The following is a 26280-nucleotide window of genomic DNA, read 5'->3' as shown; positions in this document are numbered from 1 at the left end:
TGTTTAACATTGCTAGAAGCCATGGCATCAGGGTACAGGATTAATGCTGATAAATTCCGTATATATGCTCTTGACACTGCCAAAAAATTGCTAGGTTTGTATGATTGTTACTACTTCCCGCCCTCAGTGCACAATGTTTTAATCCATGGTGCAGATGTGATTAATTTTGCACTTGTTTCAATTGGAGAATTATCGGGAGAAGCTTCAGAGTCGCGAAACAAAGATATAAAAGTATACAGAAAGCAGAACACACGGAAAGGATCTCGAATTGCCACAAGCACGGACTTAAAAAGCAGACTACTTTTGTCTTCTGACCCTTTTATTACTGGACTAAGGAAATTACCATGCAAATTATAAAATAATTAAATGAAATCAACATTAGACATGTTAGAAGAATTGGATTAATTATACTGTTTTCTATGTTTTTTGATTTAATTGACGTTTTTTATATTATTTTATTTGTTATGGCTCCTATTTTATATTACAGAAGAGTCTTATTATTAAAATAATTGAATATTATTTGAAACTGGTAATTATTTGTGTTTGCAATTTTTGCTATGGCAGCTGTATGATATTGTTTTCCGATTTTGAACATATTTGGTAAGCATATATAAAACTGCTCCAAACACACAATCTGAGAGCTTGGTTTACATATCTTGAAAAACAAAAAAGTTTTTTATACTAAATACTTATTTTTGTCATATCTATGTGATACAGACGTGCGATATGACCAATTTCTTTATTATACATTTAAAATATTTTTTTTTAATTTTGGTGTAAATTTCGTTACAATATATGAACTAGAAGTACTTATGGCCGCGGCTCCATACAAGCCCAACCACTGAGCAATGCAGTCAGCACATTTTGCAGTGTCAGCCCAGCCAACTACGCAAACTGCTACCATAATCAAAATTCCCTGACCTACTCTAAAATATATCTCATTTCACTATTCATTACATTAAACTTCCGTGTTCGAATTAGTAAATAAACATGTATAAATTTAAGAATAAATCAGTTATCAACGCAACTCATAACTACGTGGTTCTACTTCGGTCCTCTGGGAATAGGGCTCGTAATACACTATCTCAACTAGCAGCTAACCTAAGTTATCTCAACCTCAGCGCAGTTCCCGCATCCCCTGTGGTTCGGCACGCAGTAACCCTCGTTACCATTGCCGCGACGCGATCGTCCTGCCATCAAAGCGTCCCCGTGCCAGCGGCAAGTGCTCATTACTCCTTGTTCCGCGGCGTGAGCCAGAAGTGCCTACTTCGGTTAGGCACAAACATTGGTGACCCGGACGTGATCCTTTACCAACAAAGGATCACAATCCAGCCACCCCCTTCCAACCGTGAGAAGTACCGTTAAGTTCACACTAAATCCACCCACCCTAGAAACCATAGCTTCTTCCAGCTTCACAGGATTCTCAGCTTCATCCAGCTTCACAAGATCGTGAGCTTCAACCAGCTTCACAGGCTACTCAGCTTCATTCAGCTTCACAGGATACGCAGCTTAATCCAGCTTCACATGATCGTCAGCTTAATCCAGCTTCACTGGATAATCAGCTGGTGAGAAGTACCGTTAAGTTCACACTAAATCCACCCACCCTGGAAACCATAGCTTCTTCCAGCTTCACAGGATACTCAGCTTCATCCAGCTTCACACGGATACGCAGCTTGATCCAGCTTCACTGGACGCATAGCTTTATCCGCCTTCACAGGATTCTTCGTTTCCACACATTATGGAAACAAGTCACACAAGAATCGATTTACACAATGGATTACTAGACAACCAAAATGAGCTACAAGTACAGATCCTACTATTATTCCAGTAAGCTATATCAGCTAAACGATATCTGGCAGCAGTTTTGTGACCTAGATGAAGAAGTCCAGCAAGCGGCATTACCCTCTGGAAGTGATTACACTTCACGACTAGTAGCACTTAAGGAGCTGGTCAAAAAATATCAAAAAATATTGCTGGGGCTTCTGAAGGTCCCCAGACGAACTTCGGCCAACATCAAAATTACAACAGGAGATCAAGTCAAGAGAGACTCCGCGATTGACACGGTTATCCAACATTTGCAGAGAATAAGCAACGAATTGCAATCATCAGCAACATTAGCCTCTAATAGACTAGACTGGCCACGGTTCCATGATCTCTTTGTGGAATTGGTACAATATAAATCATATTCGGCCAGTCAAAAACTACATATTTTACAGAGTTCGTTTCGTGGTGAAGCGAGGAACGTTTTGACAGACACCGCCTTCCCACAGGGTGGCTATGACGACACCTGGTTGCGATTGAAGGCCAGGTACCAGAACGGAAGAATAATAAGAATAATTGGTACTTTAAAAAACCTGGACATCTGCACAAAAACGTTGAATCCAATTATAGGGTTTTTAGTGCGTCGAAAACTGGACCCGTATGCTTTAGCTGCACTGGAAAATTCATCAGATTCACCATCAGAAATTCTAACTTTAAGGAGTGTACTGATGTTTATTGAGCGGTATGCTAGACACGATAAGCGCACAACCTACAGGAACACTTCGCCATCAGTTAGTTCACAACGAAGAGGGCTGTAATATTTGCCACCTAGGACCAAATCATCTTAAGCTTGTAGCCGTTTCTAGGAAATGAACCCCAAAATGCGACGCCAAGCCATTATTCAAGTAGGAGCATGCACAAATTGTTTGTCTACAGCTGAAAACTGTTGAAAACAGTGGAACTCCGGCCACTTGTCGAGTCTATCAGCAACGGCATCATTGACTGTTACGCCAAGGACCGACTAGCAATCCCGTGTCTGACGCAGCAACCATTGCAGGCTACGACAACCCTAGAGGATATGTTCACATTCATTGCGCCCATAGGCCATAATTAAAAAAAATCGATCTTAAAATATTTAGTCAAAATGTAAAGAACTTTTCTCTAAATTATCTAAACTTTCCCATGGTAAACCAGTTTTTTCCGGAAATCTAACGGGACATTCTAAAAATAGAATGCAAAGTGTAATTACGTGTTCAATTTGCAGTTGCAGCTGCGTTAAACATCGATAAACCCTTTTATTGTCTATTTTGTGAACGTCCTTTTCGTGTTTAGTCCCTGACAGAGACTTGGGCCGAGGGAGAGGCGTTCGATGTTCAGGCACCATTTGCCGGCATAAGCTACGACGTATTTGGGTCGTGGGATCTTGGTAAACCTCGCTCCTCTCCAACATAGCGAGAATAAAAATTTAAAGTGCCTAGAAAAATAATATTAGTCCGTAAAGTTCGTCTGTCGTCAGCCCACACTGCCCCACAAGCTAAGCTGTCGCTTGATCGCAACACGATCGGGATGTGTTTTGGGCATATTCCCTCCCCTTTCACACTATCGTGTGCCAAATGGATAGTCGCGGGCAATGCAATAAGATCCCCTATTGTCAAGGTTGTCCGTCGAAAGTTATGTCATTGTTCTTGACCTACTCCACTTCTTGCGTCAGCACACCCCCCTTGAAAAAGTTCTAGCACTTCATGGTTTTGATTTCTTTTTTACCTTGTATATTTATTGTGTAATATATATCGACGTACGCCGTGGATGAATAACATATTATTGGCTAATTCATACGCAATTAATTTAATTGTCAATTATTTTTGGTTGCGGAAAGTATAGAATTAACCACCTACTAGGTGCACACATCAGTAAGACGCTGACTATAAACGACTACAAACGTCGCTCAGAGTGCTCTTGCAATTGTACATACATTTACAAGGCTGATAATCGCCGCTGAATAGCTTAAAGTAGTCTATAAAATTGTAGGATACTAAACGAATATTTATTTATGTATGCTTATAAGGAAGGAACCGTGTTCCGACAACCTTACCCCCTTTTTAAATCCTGGGCGATGAGATCTCTACGCTCTACGCTTGGAAAACATTATATTTGATATATATATATATATAAAAATACGTGCACCAATATAAGGCTGTTCTTAAGTATATCAATTCACTTAAACACAAAATATATACATAATTATTCCAGAAGCTTGCGACTTCTTCGACGGCTGGTGGAGAGAATCGCCTTCCCTAATTGTTCATCATGATTCGCTCTTTGTCTTTCAATTCTGTTGGCTTAAATGCATTTCAATGCATTTTTTAATGCTTCCAATATTTTTTTTATTTTCACTTGTATTGTAGTACTTGAGCCAATTGGTCTTTGGTGGATCATGGGGATTAGGGGTACTCCGGCCACAAAACATCACAGTGTGTCGGATATGGTCCTTATTGTTGATCCTCTCAACGTTCTTTGATGACAGTGGCGGCGCTGGTCGGACACATAAGATTCTTTCAAGTTGCTATTTGTGTCCTCCTCAAGGACTGTTGGATATGGTGGCTGCTCCTGGGGCAAAAGACTTCGTGAACGACTAAGACCTAAGAAAGGTGTTTTAGACTAGAGCTTTCAACCTGGTCTTTCTATGAATCTTTCTATGTGGAGGGCGTACGTAACAGGCTCAAAGTGATCGATGCGGACCGCATGAAATGATTTCGCAAAAAGAATTTGTACGACCATCGTTGTCTGTTCCGTGCTTTTTTTTCCTTCTTGGGCGCCCATCCAAGTGTGGCTTCGACCCATTCCTGTGAACAAGAGTCTCATTTTTTATCAGCTGAGCTGCCCAGGCTGATATCATCACTGCTGTTGCTTTATGTTAAGGTATATTCTATACTGTAGTACTTTTCTTAATCTTGGCGAATGGAATTTGGGCTTTGATGTTTCATCTTTTGATCAAACTGACGATTAATTAATTCATATTTATTAGAAATGTTTGATTTATATGTTAAGAGGTGTATGAACTTTTGTACCATTATTAAAGCTTTATTGTGCTGGGCATGTTTTTTGCAACATTTTATAACCAGCGGTCCACTCGGAGACCCTCCCTTTTGAATTCCCCTAAAGAAGTTAATGGGGATGTTAGCAGCAAGCCGCCCATCTGGGAGTTCATGTTGCCTTTCAAAAGCTTAAAAAATTCATCTCTAGCGATTTTATGCTTAAGTTTGAAATGCAAGTTGTGCATATCGGAGACATAATCGCTGAAGGTTTCGTGCTGTCCTTGCTTGCGTTCCATTAATTCCTTGACTTTTCATAAGGTCACTTCCGGTAGTGGAAAACGCTCGTTCCATCTCCTGTGTCAACAAATAGTAGTAAAAATCATAGTCTTCTGTCTTGTCCTCTATTAGCTGCCAATACCAATTAGTGGCTGCACCTGCCAGCAGAATATGGAATTCCCGAAAGACTTGTTGACGGCTTAAGCCATGCAACTTTTGCAATCGGTCGACGCAGAACAGGAAACTTTCAATTGTCATACCGCGTCCACTTCCACCGAACTTTAGGTTCCATTATTCCAGCCCAACTTCTTTTGGTCTCGGTCCCTGAAACGATGACCTCCGATCGATCTCTGGGTGCAGTTGGTGACTAACCTCCCTTTCGTCTGTTTTGGATTGTCTGTGTGACTGAGTATCTATACGCCTGGGTGTTCTTAGTCGGTGCATCTTGCCATTTTAGCATGTCCAGCGTTACCGGTTCCAGAGGCGGGGTGTCTTGGTATCTCAAGAGGCTGTCAGTTGGTTTCGGAACAGTTCGGCGAGGGCAGTCCCTTCTGTTCGGGTCTCCTGGATGTCGGAGACTGCAACTCAGCCACTTGTGCCTTCAGAGCTTCTATCTGGGTGCTCATACCACGCTGCATTTCGTTGCTCTTCCTCAAGAGCTCCGAGAGCTGTCGCTCGGCAGCCTCAAAATTGTCCTCCTCGTTCCTCTGAAATTGGGAAAGCATGCTTGATCTTCCTTTCGGTGGTCCTAAGGGTAGATTCTCCCCACCGGCGCCTCCTTCCATTTCAGTGGATCGATCCAAATTGTTTTTCTCGGACAGGGTATCTACCTGTCCTGGCTGATTATGTGCGAGCTCCCACGGCTCTCCTTCAGGTGAATCTCCTTGCCTTGGCGCGCTCGCACTCCGGGGCTGGTGGTTTTCACCGCGCGTTGTTGCTCGGGTCACTCTTCCGGTGCTGGGTTGGAATAAGACCTTCTTCTTGGACCCCTTCATTTATCTGATTGGGCCTTCTTTTAAGGCCTCCGCTTTCTTTGATAAATTGTCAGTATGTGCTGACAAACTAAGGCACTAAAATTTGTCTTCACTTTTTTTCTGCGTTTGGTATAAAAGGATCACGTGATTCCTATCAAAAAAGGCGGTCAGCGACGTAAACGCTGAATAAGTCGACAATAAAATGTTTATATACTGGAGGTGTTTCTCTCTGCTTCTCAAGTTTCTCTTCGGTCAAGAACCGTCCGATATTTAAGCCCCAAAAATAACACAAAACAAATATGCGTCCTGGATCGACAAACGAACACAAGACCCGCACCGCAATGCGTTACCGTAATTCTTGTGCTCCTGCTCTTTCAGGACTCGAACCTATCAAACGACCTGGCAAATGCCTGATACGTCTTGGGGCGTCGGCCAGAAAGTACCTATTAATTAAATTTACGTTAATTTCAACAAATAGTCGTTCAGCACGTAGTTGTAAGTATAGTATTATAAAGAGGATAACTCATAGTTCTTGCCTAAAGGAAATTTCGGTAAATCTGTCCATTACTAAAACAGGGAATTTCTACGGTTAAAAACATTTCCAATTCAGGCCACTATTCTGAGACAAAGTTCTGATTGAGAGGCCTCTCAGCACTGGCAGTCGCAGAAATTGGAGACTTTAAAGTTACTAGATTGAAGACAAAATAAATAAGTATGCGCATATTTAAAATTATCTAAGTTCCCTGCTCAATAAAACAGTAAAATTACTGAATGCAAATAAAGATGAAAGTAATGCCATCCCTAGGTACTTCCGCTCCGATATCGCAGGTACCCAGATTGTAGACCCTGGTAATATTCCTTAAGGAATATAAAATGTCCTATAGTTGGGCGCCAATTCTGTTACGTGGTAATATTAGTGCCCGAGTCCTGACAGGGACTTGGGCCGAGGGAGAGGCGTCCGATGTTCAGGCACCATTTGCGGGCATAAGCTACGTCGTATTCGGTTCGTGGTATCTTTGTAAGTCTCTCTCCTCTCCAACATAACGAGACTAAATATTAAAAATGCCTGGAAAAATAATATTAGTCCACAAAGTTCGTCAGTCATCAGTCCACACTGCCCCACAAGCTTAGCTGTCGCTTGATCGCTGTGTTTTGGCTATATTCCCTCCCCTTCACACAGTCGAGTGCCAATGGATCGTCGCAGGCCGCGCAATACGATCCCCTATTGTCAAGGTTGTCCGTCGAAAGTTATGTTTTTGTTCTTGACCTACTCCACACCCCTCTTGTTAAAGTTCTAGCAATTCATGGGTTTGATCTCAATCTACATTATAAATAATGAGTAACATTAAGTTGGCTAGTTCATACGGAAATTAAATTAATTGACAATTACTTTTGCTAGCGGAGAGTATCGAATTTACCACCTGTGAAGGTGCACACATCAGCAAAATGCTGACTATTCACGACTACAAACGTCGCTCTGAGGGATCTTGCAATTTTACATACAACAACAAGGCTGATACTCGCCGCTGAAAAGTTTACAGTAGCCAAGTGTTCTTGTAGAATACTGCACGAATATTTATATATGTATGTTTATAAGAAAGGAACTGTGTTCCGACAAACTTACCCCCTCTTTAAATCCTGGGCGATGAGATCTTGACGCTCCGGGTCCTGGGCTTTTGGAAAATATTATGTTGGATATATATATATATAAATATACGTGCACCAAAATACGGCTGTTCTTAAGTATATAATATATATTATGCCAGAGGCATGCGACTTCTTAAACGGCTGGTGGAGAGATTCGTCCTCTTTAATTGTTTATTATGATTCGCACTTTGTCTATTGATTCGGTTGGTTTAAATATATTTCAATGCATGTTTGAATGCTTCCAGTGTTTTTATACCGTTGCAGAGGGTATATTGATTTCAGTCAGAAGTTTGCAACGCAGTGAAGGAGACGTTTCCGACCCCATAAATTATATATATTCTTGATCAGCATGACTAGACGAGTCGATCTAGCCATGTCCGTCTGTCCGACTGTCCGTCCGTTTCTACGCAAACCAGTCTCTCAGTTTTAAAACTATCGGGCTGAAACTTTCCTGAAAGTCTTATATCTTTTGCAGGTAATATATAAGTCGGAACCAGCCGGATCGGACAACTATATCTTATAGCTCCCATAGGAATAATCGGACAAAAAAATTAAAAAAATTATATCTTTGGTGTTTTTTAGTATATAACCTCCTAAGCTTGAAAAAAACATTTTTTAATTAGTTTTGAATTTTGAATTAAATTTTATCGAAATCGGACGATTATATCATATAGCTGCCATAGGAACGATCGGAAAATTGGTAGAAAAATAATATGAAACAAATTATAGCTTCGGTGTTTTTCAACAAATAACCTCCAACACTTGGATATAACATTTTTTAATTAGTTCTGAATTTCGAATTTAATTTTATCAAAATCGGACGACTATATCATATAGCTGCCACAGGAACGATCGGAAAATTGGTAGGAAAATAATATGAGACAAATTGTAGCTTCGGTGTTTTTTAACATATAACCTTCTACGCTTGGAAATAACACTTTTTAATTAGTTCTGAATTTCGAATTTAATTTTATCAAAATCGGACGACTATATCATATAGCTGCCATAGGAACGATCGGAAAATTGGTAGGAAAAAAATATGAAACAAATTATAGCTTCGGTGTTTTTTGACATATTATCTTATACTATTGGGAATATCATTTTTTGTGTTATTAAATTTAATAATTATAGCTGCAAGGGTATATAAGCTTCGACTTGCCGAAGCTCACTTTTTTTCTTGTTTTTTTATTTTCACTTGTTATCCAATTGAATTACTTGAGGATATTGGTCTTTGGTTATGCATGAGTTCACTTTAGCTATGGTTGGCTTGATTAACACATTTATATTGCATCACCACTTCCTCCGACGTATGGTATTGGTCACTACGCCTCTGAACAGATGGCTCCTACAGCTGAACAAATGTCAGGAGCAAGGGGATCACGGATACTGCGTCCACAAACGCAAAAACGCAAACGGATGTCGTCCTTATTATTGGTTCTCTCCACGTTCTTTGATGACAATGGCGGCGCTGGTTCGACATTTAAGATTCTTTCGAGCTGCAATTGTGTTCTCCTTAAGGACTTGTAACTTTTTAATACCCTAGCTTCATCGGGAGGAATTGGGTGGGTTGTTGCGGCTGTTGTAGATCGCGGTTACGTCGAAATATTTAAAGTTCCGTCCAGAGACTAACTTATCGAAAGTCCGCACTAAAACCTGTCCTGGATCGACAAACGAACACAAGACCCGCACCGCAATGCGTTACCGTAATGCTTGTGCTCCTGCTCTTTCTGGACTCGAACCTATCAAACGACCTGGCAAATGGCTGATACGTCTTGGGGCGTCGGCCAGAAAGCACCTATTAATTAAATATACGTTAGTTTCAACAAATAGTCGTTCAGCACGTAGTTGTAAGTATAGTATTATAAAGAGGCTAACTCATAGTTCTTGCCTAAAGGAAATTTCGGTAAATCTGTCCATTACTAAAACATGGAATTTCTACGGTTAAAAATATTTCCAAGTCAGGCTACTATTCTGAGACAAAGTTCTGATTGAGAGGCCTCTCAGCACTGGCAGTCGCAGAAATTGGAGACTTTAAAGTTACTAGATTAAAGACAAAATAAATAAGTATGCGCATATTTAAAATTATCTAAGTTCCCTGCTCAATAAAACAGTAAAATTACTCAATGCAAATAAAGATGAAAGTAATGCCATCCCTAGGTACTTCCGCTCCGTTATCGCAGGTACCCAGATTGTGGACCCTGGTAATATTCCTTAAGGAATATATAATGTCCTATAGTTGTAGCGCCAATTCTGTTACGTGGTAATATTAGTGCCCGAGTCCTGACAGGGACTTGGGCCGAGGGAGAGGCGTCCGATGTTCAGGCACCATTTGCGGGCATAAGCTACGTCGTATTCGGTTCGTGGTATCTTTGTAAGTCTCTCTCCTCTCCAACATAACGAGAATAAATATTAAAAATGCCTGGAAAAATAATATTAGTCCACAAAGTTCGTCAGTCATCAGTCCACACTGCCCCACAAGCTTAGCTGTCGCTTGATCGCTATACGATCGGGCTGTGTTTTGGCTATATTCCCTCCCCTTCACACAGTCGAGTGCCAATGGATCGTCGCAGGCCGCGCAATACGATCCCCTATTGTCAAGGTTGTTCGTCGAAAGTTATGTCTTTGTTCTTGACCTACTCCACACCCCCTCTTGTTAAAGTTCTAGCAATTCATGGGTTTGATCTCAATCTACATTATAAATAATGAGTAACGTTAAGTTGGCTAGTTCATACGGAAATTAAATTAATTGACAATTACTTTTGCTAGCGGAGAGTATCGAATTTACCACCTGTGAAGGTGCACACATCAGCAAAATGCTGACTATTCACGACTACAAACGTCGCTCTGAGGGCTCTTGCAATTTTACATACAACAACAAGGCTGATACTCGCCGCTGAAAAGTTTACAGTAGCCAAGTGTTCTTGTAGAATACTGCAAGAATATTTAGATATGAATGTTTATAAGAAAGGAACCGTGTTCCGACAAACTTACCCCCTCTTTAAATCCTGGGCGATGAGATCTCGACGCTCCGGGTCCTGGGCTTTTGGAAAATATTATATTGGATATATATATATATATAAACATACGTGCACCAAAATACGGCTGTTCTTAAGTATATAATATATATTATGCCAGAGGCATGCGACTTCTTAAACGGCTGGTGGAGATATTCGTCCTCTCTAATTGTTTGCTATGATTCGCACTTTGTCTATTGATTCGGTTGGTTTAAATATATTTCAATGCATGTTTGAATGCTTCCAGTGTTTTTCTTATTTTCACTTGTTATCCAATTGAATTACTTGAGGATATTGGTCTTTGATTATGCATGAGTTCACTTTAGCTTTGGTTGGCTTGATTAACACATTTTTATTGCATCACCACTTTCTCCGACGTATGGTATTGGTCACTACGCCTCTGAACGGATGGCTCCTACAGCTGAACAAATGTCAGGAGCAAGGGGATCACGGTTACTACGTCAACAAACACAGTATATCGGATGTCGTCCTTATTGTTGATTCTCTCCACGTTCTTTGATGACAATGGCGGCGCTGTTTCGACATTTAAGATTCTTTCGAGCTGCAATTGTGTTCTCCTCAAGGACTTCTAACCCTTTAATACCCTAGCTTCAGCGGGAGGAATTGGGTGTGTTGTTGCGGCTGTTGTAGATCGCGGTTCCGTCGAAATATTTAAAGATCCCTCCAGAAACTAACTAATCGAAAGTTCGCACTAAAACCTCAAATTAATAATGGAACTGAGCAATGAATGGCGGATAAACTAAATCAGTAAGCAGCACATAAGTTGAATAGATAAAAGCGGATGGGACTGAGGTGTTGTTCGTCCTACCCTTCTATACCCTCCCAACCTTCGTTCTTTCTGTTAAGGTATTAAATGAGAACACCAAAATCATATGTTCACTATTATTTTAGGGACTTAGCTTTTCATCATGGTATATATATACTTAAGTTTTGGCATACATTAATCAAGACTTCATGTACATAACTTCATGATATTCATTCAAGTTATATTAACTAACATAACTGGTCGCTTAAATTTTTACTCTAGGCATAGGTTTTCTAAGTTTTAAGTGCAATTGATTGGTTTCTTTGGATGGGTCAAATCTATTAATTCACTTCTTTCGTTTTCTTCCCCGGGCTTGTCTGCTTACTTGCTTACTATTTGTTTTTCTTTTCTATTCTTTTTCTTTGATTTACTTATGCAACGCAAACCGTAATTATACGCAATGAGTTCCCTTTAATTCATATTTGAGGGCAGCCAAAATTCTCCAAGACGCATAACACAATCAAAACAAAACTGCCTGGAAAGCTTATCTCGGCCGGACTCATGATTAGGCAAACCTGTAAGGATGCTTTCTCGGCCGGGATACAGATCTCAGTCGGATCCAGATTCCTTTACAAGAAAATTTGTAAATCACCGAAACGCCGGACTAGAGGGTTCCACTCCACAGGGGAACGGGTAACTTTGAGGGGAGTCTTCACCAGAGGTCCTTATTCACGTCGAAGAAAAGCAGATGACGTTGGTTATGCAGAATCCGATTCCTGGGCTGCGACCGCTGGAGTCTTGCACTTCGCGTCAGAGGCGAAAAGTCCACCGGGCTGGACCTTCGGGCGAGGCCAAGCCGGGAGATTACTTGGCGGGTGTCTTGGGTTTCGCGTCGGAGGTGAAAAATCCACCGGGCTGGACCTTCGGGCGAGGCCAAGCCGGGAGATTACTTTGCGGGCGTAAGTCAGCACGAGGGGCGGGGCCGCGCACGAGCCCCAGGATGGCGAAGGAGCTAGGATTGTGGATAAGGCGGGAAGGGCGTTCACGCGCAAATCCCAAAACCACATAGGGGGGGGGCGGGAAAACTAGGATTGGGGATACGGCGGGAAGGGTGTCCACGCACGAATCCCAAAACTACGGGGGAAGCAGGAAAACTAGGCTTGCGGATAAGGCGGGAAGGGTGTCCACGCGCAAATCCCAAAAACTACTGAGGCGGTGGGAAAGCTAGGATTACGGATACGGCGGGAAGGGTGTCCACGCACGAATCCCAAAACTACGGAGGAGACAAGGAGACTAGGCTTGTGGATACGCCGGGAAGGGTGTCCACGGGCGAATCCCAAAAACTACAGAGGTGTGAAAACTACTGGACCGGCCGGAAGGGGGTCCACATCCAGGTCCGAAGCAGCGGTGTGAGCGGGGTAAAGTTAGGTTAGCTTTGGTACCTGACTACGAGAAGGAAACACACGATCGAGAGATGCAATTAGATATTCTTCACCGTTTATTCAATTTGTCCTCACTCGGGTCCGCTACACCGTCTTGAGCACATGAGAATCTGATCGTACTAACCTTAGCAGATTTGCTTATATATATATGTGTGCCTTGTAATCGTCCGCGTGGCCACTCCGCAGAACTTGATCGCCTCCGCTCGGCTATTTCGAGGAGCACGCGTGATTTTCGAAACCTCGCTAAGCCGTTTTCGAATCACACGTCTTTTCCGTTCCACGATCCCGAGAAAAGAGACCCGCCACGATCGCCGCGCGACCCTCCCTCATTTTCCGGCCTTTTCCTCTATTCGGGATTTCTAGTATTTTCCTACTTCTGGTATCTTAGCTCCTTTGCTTTTTTAGTATTTAACATGTCTTGATTAACTACCGGTTGGCGTTGCCACCCAGGGTTCTGAACTTAGCTATGACTTATTTATTCTTAATAAGACTTAATATTTATTGTAATTCACTGTATTTCTCTTAAAGCTATAATAAAGAAAGTAGTACTTATTGTGGCGCACGCGCCTTCTAGGCGGGTTCGTCATAAACCAAATCATCACCGAAGGTTTTTGTATTTTGGGACGGCAGCCGGTTATTCGTTTAGGAGGGTTTTAGCTCACACGTTCGCTTTTGGGGTAAAATTCTTTCAATCGGCGGCTTGCCCGAAACAATCAAAACTAGAATAGCATGCGATCACTTACCCTCTGACAATTTCGATGAAGCGCTCCATTGTTCCAGGGGTTAACTAGTTTTTATTCCTTGGAGAGACAAGTTTTAATTATTTCTTCGCAACCGCCGTCGATACCTAAGACTTAGTGTTGATTCTCGTGCAGACATTTACAGGTGAAAAAAGAGAGTTATGCAACGCTTGTTCCGACTTGGGTGCGTAAGTATTTCAAATAGAATAACACGATCAATTGCACTTTGACTTACATAATTTTTAGAAAGATTTTAATATTTTGTTTTGGGGTTATTTCCAAGTGATACTGGCTAACTCTGTCTCTCTAATCTAGGAGCAGCTGCCCTGTTGGGTGGATTGACACGTAGCGGTCGCAATTGGGGTTGGTGTGTCTGGAGGTGCCGTTGGGAAGTCGTCGATGAATCTTCGTTGACTTTTGTGTCCGCAGTTTGCTGAACCTTAGCCTTCCCAACTGAAGGGATCCTCTTCCCGGTTGAGAAATGATTTTACCTGCCTAGCCTGCACTGTGAACGGCTTGGTTTCGAACCCCACGGACAACCTGCTGCTGGCTAGATGTTTATAGCCTGATTTTCTGATTGAGAACTAGATGATAATTTCACGTTGGCTATTTACTTTTACTTACGTTCAGTTTGTCTTCCTTTAATTTATGTGTTGTTTCTTTCTGTTTTCTGATTTAGGAGCTTGACTAGTTGGTTATACCATTGTGTTTTTGCATAAACGAGCTTAATAATCACTAATGACAAAGATTTATGTGAATTTCGACTGCACGTGGTGTGGCCAAAAATTTAAGTTGGACTAAGTTTTTGAAGCCAACCTTTCACTTAGAGTTCTCGAAACAGAAAGACTGAGTAGATCAGAGATCAAAAGCTGGAAGTGTAAACATCCGACAAAAATCTAAATTTTGACGTTTCGCTTTGGATCACTTTCCGTCTTCATTTAGGCAATTTTGTTTGTGATTACATGGGGTTACATACTACGGTAATTAACTCGGATAAGTAACGAGTGTTAGCTTTATTATCAGTTACTTTTTCAAAAAAATTTCTTTTAAAGATCTTGAGGTTGGTACATTACAGACTGTTGGATATGGTGGCTGGTCCTGGGGGCAGAAGACTCCGTGGACGACTGCCCCATGGAAAGTCGCCTTCTTTCGAAGCTGCCGGCTTCCATCAGCAAGACACCGAAATGGACTCTCTCCCTTTCTCTATTTGTCTACGGTCTTTTATACCAGACTAGAGCTTTTACTTGGCTGCCGGTATGGATCGGATAAACTAGGTGTTCCCACCTAGAATAACTGTTTCTTGATATCTGCTATCTTGGGAGTCAACGGCCGGCTGTTGCCCTTTGCCAGCTACCGGAGTATGATTACCAGTAGTTCGATCGTGGCCGTTGTTCTGGCCACGCGACACCCGAGAATTGCCGAGTTGCAATTTCTTCTGCTTTTACCAGTATGAGTCTGGTTAGTAAAATGCACCCCTCCCTCTGGCTATAGACTAGTCGTTGTTTCTCTATGTGAATCTTTCTATGTGGAGGGCATTAGTAACATACATGAGAAATTGTTTTGATCAGAGTTTGATGCTGTATATCCTTGATATATTCCCTGAAAAAACATTTTTTAGATAATGGAATCTAGGCAGATCAGTGAGTCTAGGGCAACTGTGGACCCGAGCAACAAATATTTCCTTAAATTCCGGCCAATCAACGAATTCTCCGCTAAATATAGGAAACTTAACCGTAGGGTGTATAACCTATGAAACCTAAAAAACATTAAGATTGTTAATACCTGTCGATTGAAGACGACGACCTTTAGTCTCAATAGGGCTATTTTAAATCTGCGCCACGCCATCAATATACGCTTTTTTGAGTATTCCTTCAAGATCTGCCTCCTTATAATCGATCCTAAGCAATTCGTCATCGGAACGCACCAATTTTCGATGATTGTCCTGGAACTCCATGCCGGAGATTCTAGCCTAGTCTCCGTGTGCACTTTCGAGTTGTTAGTCCAGGCTTTACGAAAGTTTTCTGATATGCGGTGCACCGAATCAACCAAAGCTGATTGTTACGCAATCAATTCCTCAGAAGTAGCCATGACTAGCCATGACTTCACCCTCTTTCTCACAACAAACACAGTGCACAAGCCTTATAAAAAACCTCATCGCGCTCCAACGTAGTACAAGAAGTGACCCACAGATAGCTTCCGAACAGTCCAAAAAAAGTCTTTCCGGGTCTCGGTGCCAAAATGTATTGCCTATGGCTCCGTTACTACGGAGCCCTAATCTTCGGCAGAACGGGATGCGGCGCATAGAGTGATTGACGGCGTTAAAGTTCCTCGGAGTGGAGATCTGTTTGCCAGGGTCCCAAATGGAAAGTCATGACGTTCCAAAATGTTGTCTCATATAATGTAATCGAGCAAGACTACAAATAAAGGGCAAAGAAGAATGTCTGTTTCTAGAGCGCTTCAACTGTGTGACGTCAGTTCTCGACAATTTTACAGTCCAAACTTCCGTCCTCCCTTTAGATGGTGATATGTTGATCTGTCCCGCGTAGTCAATCCCAACTGACGTAAAAGCATTCTGTGGTCGAATTCTCGCCGGTGGTAAATTACCCATCTGTTGGCTGTGATGCTAAGGTTAAATGTATAGCAAACAATACATTTATGTATTTCTCTTCGTACGGCGTTACGTTGGGTTAGGATTTAACATTTCTTCCTGATATGATTTATCGTAAGGGCAGCACCTCCATGTATGGTATTGGCATGGCTGTAACGAATGACCGAACGGATGCTGATAAGGAAGAATGTATGGGTGTTTCTCCGCAATTAACAACAATGCGTCCCTCAAGCGTCCTCCAAGTCAAATGTTTTTCCCGAATCTTATACGAGTTGAGTGGTGATAGCGAGCTTTGGTTAGGTAACCTTTTTCCTTCCGATAGTAGTTTCCATTCACCCGCAAAGCACTTATTTTGGCAAATACGAACTGAACACAACAACCCTGCAGAAAGGTTTGCTCACCGCGAGAGAATGGACTATTCGAGCAGATTTCGATGTCTGAAATTCCTTATAAGTCTCTGAATATATGCCAGGATACGAAAGAGACTTGTGTACGATGAGAACCTTTCTAATATAAATGACCCTATCTCTTTCGCTACAGAAATAGCGTTGCAGTGTACCTGCTTCCGTTAGCTGGTGACTCGTGTATCGTTTCCAGCACCTCGGCAGCATTATCCTTAGATAATAAATGTCGCCATTGCTTTTCATCGCATATCTTCAAAGTTTTGCTTATGTGGTTGGCACCGAACACTTTTCATCTCGCAGCACCTCCATGAATCCAGCTCCAGACGATCATTGAATCTGACCAGAAGACAGCCTCTGAAAAACTAATATGAATAATTAAGTGATCCTTTATAATAACTAATATAATAACTACTGCACACAATTTCACTCTGGGAATCGTGAGATGCGGCTTGACAGGGGCTACCTTGCATTTCGCTAAAACTAATTCCGCATAATTTGCGTCCTTTTCTATAGGCATTCGTAGGTACGCTGCCGCACCGTAAGGGCATCCAGATGCATCTCAAAAAATGTGTAACTGTGGAGTTTTAATCGACAGTCCCCAAGTAATGTAGCGCGGTATATGAATCTTAGACAAACTTGGCAGCTCTTGAATGCATTTCTTCCATTCTTTCTGTAAATCTATCGGTAAGTGGTCGTCCCAATAAAGTTTTGTCTTCCACAGAGCTTGAATCATTCGCTTTCCAATAACTGTGATTGGGCTCAACCATTCCATTTGGTCGAAAAACCTTGCAATCGTCGAAAGAATCTTTTTCATCTTTGGTGTACTTGATTAATTTATAATCGAATTGAGCGTTCAATATAAACATAATGCTCTAATCGTCTCATCTCCCTATTCTAGAGGTATTCCTAGCAATAGTTTAGGGCAGTTGATGGACCATTTCCGCAACTCAAAAGATAATTTTCTCATCATATTTATAGCTTGCGCTTGAAGTTCTTTTGCTTCTGCCATGCAATTCGCCCCAAATAAAACGTCGTCTTTGTATGTGGACGTTTAAGTACATTGGCTGCCTGCGACCAGTTATGCTCTTCATCTTCGGATAACTGCTGCATAACTCTTATAGCCAGATAGGAAGCACAGCTCGCGCTAAACATCACCGTGCAAGAAGCAAACTCCTCTATTTGGTCGCTGTTGTACGGTTTCCAACAATTCTTTGAAATTGAACATCCTTCTTATGTATATTAATGCACCTATAGATTTTCTTTATCTAATTGCACTCTAGTAAATCACTACCGCTGGAAGCTCCATATGCAATTTCGTCCCTATTGCTAAGATTTCATTGAAGGATTTTCCATTACTCGTCTTTATCAATCCGTCGATCACTATACGTTCTTTGTGGACAATGATGATTCCTTGATGACTGGGTGAAGAGTCAAATAACATTGGGGGGCTCGCACCGAGTAAGCTGATTCTTTCGCTTGAACAGGTTGTGTAAGAACCTTTTCCATTTGACCCAACTCCAAATATTCCTGGTTTGAAATACACCTCTGTGTTCTTAGGATCCAAAGCTGATAGGAATGGCAACCGCACACGAAGTATTTCCCTGAAGGAAACCACACCTGTGTATTAACAAAATGATCCTCACACCACAAGTTTTCTCTGGACAGAACTTCCGCTGCCTCATCTATCTCTTCAAGGTCCCAGAATCTGCGAAGTAATCCTTTTAACTCCGCAGACGGTTCAGCATTGACTACGGTAACTGTGTGTACCTAAACGTTCCTGAAAGATTATTTGACCTTTCCTGAGATAATGGATCCAAGTCGACTGTTTTGGGCAATAGCAAAGGCAGCAGGTCCACGATGTTTTTCACTCAATTTCACATCAATTCACACTATCACAAAAATAATTAGGATCAGCAAGGCAAAGATGTTTGAAATGAGACCTTACTCACCCTTGACAAAACGTGCACAGTCACATTATACTTTGCCTGTGGCTCTGACCTAAAACTCAATAGTATGGAGGAAGACGCTTCGGAAATTCGGGCGTTCGCCAGTCCATTTCCCGATACAAACGCAGCTTGCGATCTATGGTTCAGAAATGCTCGGAACTGTAGTGTAGTACCTGCAGTCTTGGGGAACATCTCGCCGCTCTCAGATGAACCATTCCTTCCTTTCGTGATATTTTAGCCAATATTGTCTTCTCGCCACTGGCTGCAGTAAGCAATGTCCCAGTTCAACCGCAGTTCCGCAGGTAATTTCTTAGTCACCATATAGACGAAGACATGACTTTAACGGAAGAGGTTAACGCCAACTTTTTCCAATGATTTAATGCAGGAACGACAAGATTGTAAAAATCTCTTAAGCGAGACAGGGTCGCCGCTTTGCACCATGGGGTGATGCTCTCATACCTGATTATAATGTTTAAATAAAACACACTTAATTTCATATAAGCTTACTAACATTTGTAAAGCTACATGAGAAATTGTTTCGATCAAATTTTGATGCTGTATATCTGTGATATATTCCCTGAAAGGAAATCTTTTAGATAGTGGAATCTATGCAGATCAGTGAGTCTAGGGCAATTGTGTACCCGAGCACCAATTATCGTTGTTAAATAACTAAATAAATAAATAAAATATTTTCTTTTGTGGGGGCAATGGTTTTTTTTAAATTAAAATTTTTTTATTTTTAAGAAATTAAGACTTTTGTGTGTTAAAAAATGTATTTAAAAAGTAGAGGTTTCAGAGGATTTTATGCAAAAGACATGAAATCAATCGGATAAATACAGATTGCAAACAGAGGGTACTTTTTGAAAACTAGCTTTTTTTTACAAACTTTAAAAAATTCCAACTAAAAATATAATTTTTTTTCGGCCTAATCCTGATACACGAGTTTACTTATTTTCCGAAAATTATACGTAAAAAATGTTTCAGGCAAATCAAAAATGTGAAATTTTTTTTTGCCAAATCCGCTCGGTTTGTAAAAGGACGGCCCATATGTATGTAGAAAAAAATTAACAGTGATCTTCTTCGGTATTTCGAAGAAGATTTCACATAAAGGGCAAAGAAGAATGTCTGTTACTAGAGCGCTTCCAGTGTGTGACGTCAGTAACGCAGAAAGTTCTCGACAATTTTACAGTCCAAACATTCTCCCCACTAATGATATGTACATCGGAATATCATTAAGTGCCTTTGGTATTTGGGAGATTGAACGCTAAGCGTAACTACCTGGACCAAACCGTCTTGGCCGCAATGAGTTTTAGTAATTCGATTAAGAGCCCGTAAATTGAGCGGCAAACGCTCATCTTCAACGAACAATATATCTCTAGCCTGCAAGTTTTGCCTCTTTTCCAACCATTTTGGTCTCCGTTGCAAACATGTTATATAATCCGAAGACCACTGCTTACAAAATTGCTCATCCAAGTGCTGACAAATCCTCCATCTCTCGGTGGCAGACTGCTTATTACCTGGCTCTGTTGGCAGAGCGAGTAACTCCAACTAAGAAGTGACCTGGGGCTAGGACCATCAGATATTCCTTCATTATTTCGTGGATACAATGGACGAGACTGTAAGCAAGCTTCGATTTGGGCTAAAACAGTGGCCCACTCCTCGTAAGTAAGCGTACGATCACCAACTGCCCTTTTCAAGTGGTGTTTCATAGACTTAACGCCCGCCTCCCACAATCCTCCAAAATGTGGAGCGGAGGGAGAGGTAAAATGCCGCATAATACCGTCATTAGTCAGCCTACCAAATATAGATTCTCGATTTACAACTTCTATGCCAATTGGTCTGCTTGCAGCTTCCGATTTGCTCCAGCGATATTCGTGCCGCAGTCGCTTTAAAAATGAAAAAATGCGTTTGCTGTAAAATCCCCTACTGGTTCCAGATGGATGACCTTTGTCACAAGACAAACGAAAACAGCGATATAGCCCATATCCGAAGTCCGTCCTCTCCCTTAAGATGGTGATATGTTGATCGGTCCCGCGTAATTAATCCCATCTGACGTAAAAGCATTTTGTGGTCGAATTCTTGTTACGTCGGCGTTACGTCGGTTTCGGATTGAACATTTCATCCTGAAATGATTTAGCGTAAGGGCAGCGCCTCCATGTATGGTATTGGCATTGCTGTAAGGAATGTATGGGTGTTTCTCCTCAATTGACAACAATACGTCCCTCAAGCGTCCTCCAAGTCGAATGTTTTTCCCGTATTTTAAACGGGTTGAGTGGTGATAGCGAGCTTTGGTTAGGTAACCTTTTTCCTTCCGATAGTAGTTTCCATTCACCCGCAAAGCACTTCTTTTGGCAAATACGAACTGAACACAACAACCCTGCATAAAGTTTGCTCACCGCGAGAGAATGGACTATTCGAGCAGATTTCGATGTCTGACAATTCCTTATAAGTCTCTGAATATATGCCAGGATGCGAACGATACTTGTGTACGATGGGAACCTTTCTAATATAAATGATCCTATCTCTTTCGCTACAGAATCTGACCAGAAGACAGCCTCTGAAAAACTAATATGAAAAGTAAGGTGATCCTTTTTAATAACTAATATAATAACTACTGCACACAATTCCACTCTGGGAATCGTGAGCTGCGGCTTGATGGGGGCTACCTTGCATTTCGCTAAAACTAATTCCGCATAAAATGAGTCGTTTCCTTTAGGCATTCGTGAGGATCACCCCAAAAGAAATGGTGAAAGTGGGGGTGAGGTATTTTGTCATGTCTTGTCTTGTCTTGCCTTTTTCTCACCCCAAAGGTGTGTGTGTGTGAGGGGTGTTTTGTCATGCGTAAAAATGTGTGATTGCTTAGAATGATCTTTACTGGAATAGGGTGTGTAAAAGTGTGTGATAGGGGTGTTTTGTCAAGCGTAAAAATTTTTGATTGCTTGTCTGTGAGGGGTGTTTTGTCATGCGTAGGAATTTGTGGTTGCTTAGAGTGATCTTTACTCGAATAGAGTGTGTAGGAGTGTGAGGGGGGTGTTTTGTCATGCGTAGGAATTTGTAAAACGATATTTAGGAGGAGGAGGGGGAAGTTGTATTATTATGCGTGGCCGTTTTGTTGATTCAATTAGGGTTGTAGATGATATCTGTTAGTGTAACCTGTCTTCGGTCTTGTGGTCAAAAGGTGTTGGTGTTCAGTCCCACGGTACTTGGTTCGTATGCACAGCTGATCGCCCTGCCAACTGAAGACGAAGGTCAGGAGATCTGGCAACCCGACGAACGAGGGAGAAGGGCAGTGAGAACTACAAGCTTCAGCGACCGGAACAACATTGTCTTCTTTTATTTTGCTGTCCATTGCGACCCATTATTTTGTTAAAGTTAATTAATGAAGAAGAGTGAAGTGTACACAATATAAGCTAATGAATTAAAGGCTAAACTGTTATATTTGAACTTCAGTCGTTTAATCACTCCCAAGAGCCCCTCTTACAATGACAGCCGTACAGAGCTTTTTTTTTTGCACGGCGTCACAACTGAACATGGTGGCCCATGAGGGGAATCTTGCTTGAAGTTTAAAAATCTCAGTTTGATCTTTCAATTGTGGGTTATACTGCATAACACCCAGCACTCCATCTAACACAAATTGCGATCGTCTCCGTTTGTGCCCCCAACAAGTGCTCTCACACCGATAGAGCACACTCACCAATACCAACACACCCGGTCGCCTGACAGCCCTTCTACACACACACACACGGGTGCTGCAAGAAGGCCCGTTATAATTTTGCAACCAAGGAAAATCTTCTACTCAAAGCGGAATCGAAAAACAGTACAGCCTGCGCTCACGCTATATTCAACGTTACGTAACATCAGGCATAAGTAAAAAAGGGAAAGATCACGTGAGAACGGGTGCTTTTTTATTTATCAAGCAGAGCTAGCTAGGTTCAAAATAAATTGGTAAAAATTCTCATAATATGTCTGACCACGAAGCTGATGATCCGGCCTTAGCAGGTTTTATTACACTTCAAAAGGAGCGTCTTCAAAGTCTAACACGTCTGCAGCAGAACTATAAGAAGGATTCCGCGTCTCGAAAAACCGAAAGCTATTATATGAAGCGCCTGCAGCAGATCGAGAGTTTAAACGCGGCTTTTGAGACCACCCATTAAGTAATCATCTGCACCGAGGGATATGTCAAAACGGACTATCACGCCAAGAAGATCGCCGTCAGTTTCGAGGATCTGTGCATGGAAACCTATTGCCTTGTAGCTGAAGGCCAACGAATAAAGTTCCCAGTGACGCCGTGCTCAGCCTCGGCACCCACCGCCGTGTCGACGGTTGCTGACGCACGTGTCCACATGCCACAACTGCCAGTGCCCAAGTTTAGCGGAAACGGTGTGGACTGGCCTGGATATTATGACGCCTTCACTCGGTTAATTCATCAAAATGAGCGGCTGGACAATATTCAACGGTTTCATTTCCTCAAGGAATCTCTGCCAGCTGGTCGAGATTGCGATATTCGTCAAATTCCTTTGACGGCCGCTAACTATACGGTAGCATGGGACACACTAATTCAGCGCTATAACAATCCACGCGTGGTCTTCTCCAATCACATGAACATGTTGTACCAGTTGCCAAGCCTAAGCAAGGAGAAGCCCGATGATATTCGATCTATGATCAGTGCAGTCAACGTCTGCGCAGCCGCCTGTAACACCATCAACGCATTGTTGCAGAACGGGGATCACTGGCTCGCCCATTATTTGACTGCAAAATTACCGAAAGAGACGCACTCCGCCTGGGAACATCATCTCGGCAGTCAAACCCACATTCCCTCGTACAAGGATCTCGAACAGTTTCTCAACAACCGGTTAATCACCCTGGACGCCATTGAAAATAGAAACTGTTCGGGCACCAACAAATCTGGATCACCACTGGATCATCACCCCACAAAACGTATCTCGGTTCATAACACCCACGCGCAACCAAGCCCCCCTGTGCTTCGTTGCCCACACTGCAATGGTAATCATATCCTTCGTCGATGTCAGCAATTCCTTAGCTTGGATTGCTACCAACGTAAGGAGGTCGTGAGTAAGTCAAATCTATGCCTCAACTGCCTGAGCAAATCGCATATGCTGGCCCGCTGTTCAAGTGTAAAGAATTGCTACCACTGTGGACAACGCCACCATTCTTTACTTCACCCGGCCGCGGCGCCAAGCATCACTCAAGCACCCCAACCTTACTCGCCGACCGTATCATCCAGTCAACCACATATCGCTTCGATTATGAACAACGACACCTCACCAGTTAGCCCCCTTGCTAATCCAAACCTCCAATGTTATTCTTCCACAGCCTCCCATGCAACGCGACAGAATATCTTGCTAGCTACCGCACGGATTATTGTCTGCCACCCCCAGAGCGGCGCTCAAGCAACAATAACTGCCCTCATCGATCAGGGGTCGGAAGCTACAATAATCTCAGAGCATACCGTCCAAGCTCTCCAGCTTCCACGATGCAGAATCCGCGCTTCGATCGCCGGCGTCGGCCAAACTACTGGTCAACGGTGCAACTTTACGGCAAGCTGCTGACCTCACATCTACCAAACCAATCGTTTTCGCCTCAAAACTGGAAACACATCAACGGACTCCAGCTCTCGGATCCTTTATACTATCGCTCGAAACGCATAGATCTCATCATCGGAGCCGACCTCATGGCGGGTCTTATCCTTCCGGGAACCCGAATCGGAAATCCATACGAACCTATTGCACAAAATTCTCACTTAGGTTGGATGATACTCGGCAAGTTCCAGGAATCAATCCACACACTTAATATTCGCTGTCATCAAACCACGCTAGACACGGAATCGCTTTTGAAGAATTTTTGCGAAATAGAATCTGTCCCAAGCCGATCACTTCAATTTGACGAAGAGCGGTGGTGTGAGTCCTTCTTTAAGGAAACGCATACACGTCAACCAAACGGTAGTTTTATGGTAAGACTACCTTTCAAATGGCATTTCGATCCCACAATGGCCCTAGGAAAATCGCATCAAGTCGCTTTAAACAGGTTTCTTCAATTAGAGCGGCGTTATGAACGGGATCCAGAAAAATGGATTCGCTACAAGGAGGGAATCGAAGAATATTTTGAATTGGGACAAATCACACCAGCAGTCTCTAGTGAGAGATCAACAGTCAGTACCTCCACAAAAACCGGTCGGGTTGAATCCTGCGTTCTTCCTCATCACGCTGTCTATAAAGAAGACAGTCTCACCACCAAACAGCGCATTGTATTCGACGCATCGGAAAAGACCTCAAACGGTCGATCTCTAAACGATGTATTGTCCGTAGGACCCACTCTACAAAATGATCTCCCTGCAGTGTTGCTGAATTGGAGACAGTACAGACATGTTTTCACCGCCGACATCCAGCTCATGTATCGTTGCATCGACGTACATCCAGACGACACGCAGTACCAGCGGATTTTATGGCGGGCGGCGGATGGAAACATCAAGGAATACTGTCTGTCAACTGTAACTTTCGGGGCCGCTTCTGCACCATTCACCGCCATCAGAGTCGTTCGTCAACTTGCAGAAGATGAACGCGAAAATTATCCATTGGCGGAAGAGGTCTTAAAGCACGAAATCTACGTCGACGATATTCTTTCTGGTGATCACACGATCTTAGCAGCACAAAACAAGAGCTTACAAATACAGAACGCTCTAAAATCCGCAAATATGGAATTGAGAAAATGGTCTAGCAACGACATAGCGCTCCTAGACAGCATTCCTTCATCAAACCGATGCAATCAAACTTCAAGAGGCTGGGACAGCTCTGATACAGTCAAAACCTAAGGAATGCATTGGTTACCTAACCAAGACTATTTCACCTACAAATTGCAAGCGAGCATTCCCACGGGTTCAACCAAAAGAGAAATTCTTTCGAGCATCGCCAGACTTTTCGACCCCTTAGGATTAATCGCTCCTATTCTCACTTCAGCAAAATTAATTCTAAAGGAAGTCACAGTGGCACACCTACATTCCGAGAACGATCGCAAGCACTTAGGGTGGGACGACCCAGTGCCCGGTTCCATCGCTAACAAATGGAATGGTCCACTCACGCCTACGCAGCGGCGGTTTACATGCGTATACCCCAACCGGATTCATCGTTTTATACGACTCTCATCACTGCACAATCCAAAATCTCTCCAACGAAACCCCTCACGATCCCGAGGACCGAGTTATGCGGCGCTGTGCTGGCAACCAAACTAACTAAATGGGTAGTAGCAAACAATCGTTGGAAAAACGCTCAAATCTCCGTTACATACTGGACGGACGCCACTATCGTTCTCCACTGGATCAAAGGAGATGGAAAACGTTCGTTGCCAATCGCGTTGCCTACATTCTGGACCACAGCGATTCAAACCAATGGAGACATGTTCCCACGGCGGATAATCCAGCAGACAGCACCACGAGAGGACTATCACCATCAGAAATCTCCATCTTTGATCTCTGGTGGCACGGACCATCATGGTTGAGGCAACACTCCAGTGAGTGGCCGGACACAGAGGTACCGAACATAAAGTTTGATGAGCAGTCCCTAGAAGAAAAATCTTTGCAAATTCGTTTGCACACCACCCAAGTAGACATTAATCTCATTGAGCGGTTTTCGACTTACACCAAACTCGTTCGA

The 26280-nt window shown here is 42.6% G+C and overlaps 1 protein-coding gene across 1 annotated transcript; it reads left to right on the top strand.

The window, feature by feature from the left end:
- Nucleotides 1-24107: 24107 nt before the first annotated feature.
- Nucleotides 24108-25442, top strand: LOC139354355 (uncharacterized). Its single transcript, XM_070998579.1, has one exon. It carries the CDS (start codon nucleotides 24108-24110, stop codon nucleotides 25440-25442), a length of 1335 nt encoding a protein of 444 aa, XP_070854680.1.
- The last annotated feature ends 838 nt before the right edge of the window (nucleotides 25443-26280 follow it).

The sequence above is a fragment of the Drosophila suzukii genome (genome assembly GCF_043229965.1).
Source record: "Drosophila suzukii chromosome 2 unlocalized genomic scaffold, CBGP_Dsuzu_IsoJpt1.0 scf_2c, whole genome shotgun sequence".
Classification (NCBI taxonomy): domain Eukaryota; kingdom Metazoa; phylum Arthropoda; class Insecta; order Diptera; family Drosophilidae; genus Drosophila; species Drosophila suzukii.
Note: the sequence above shows the minus strand (reverse complement) of the source record. Positions and strands in the feature narration are given on the sequence as shown.

Bases quoted from the DNA above. Each gene is read 5' to 3' on its own strand.
- LOC139354355 (XM_070998579.1), top strand. From the start codon at position 24,108: ATGCAGAATCCGCGCTTCGATCGCCGGCGTCGGCCAAACTACTGGTCA.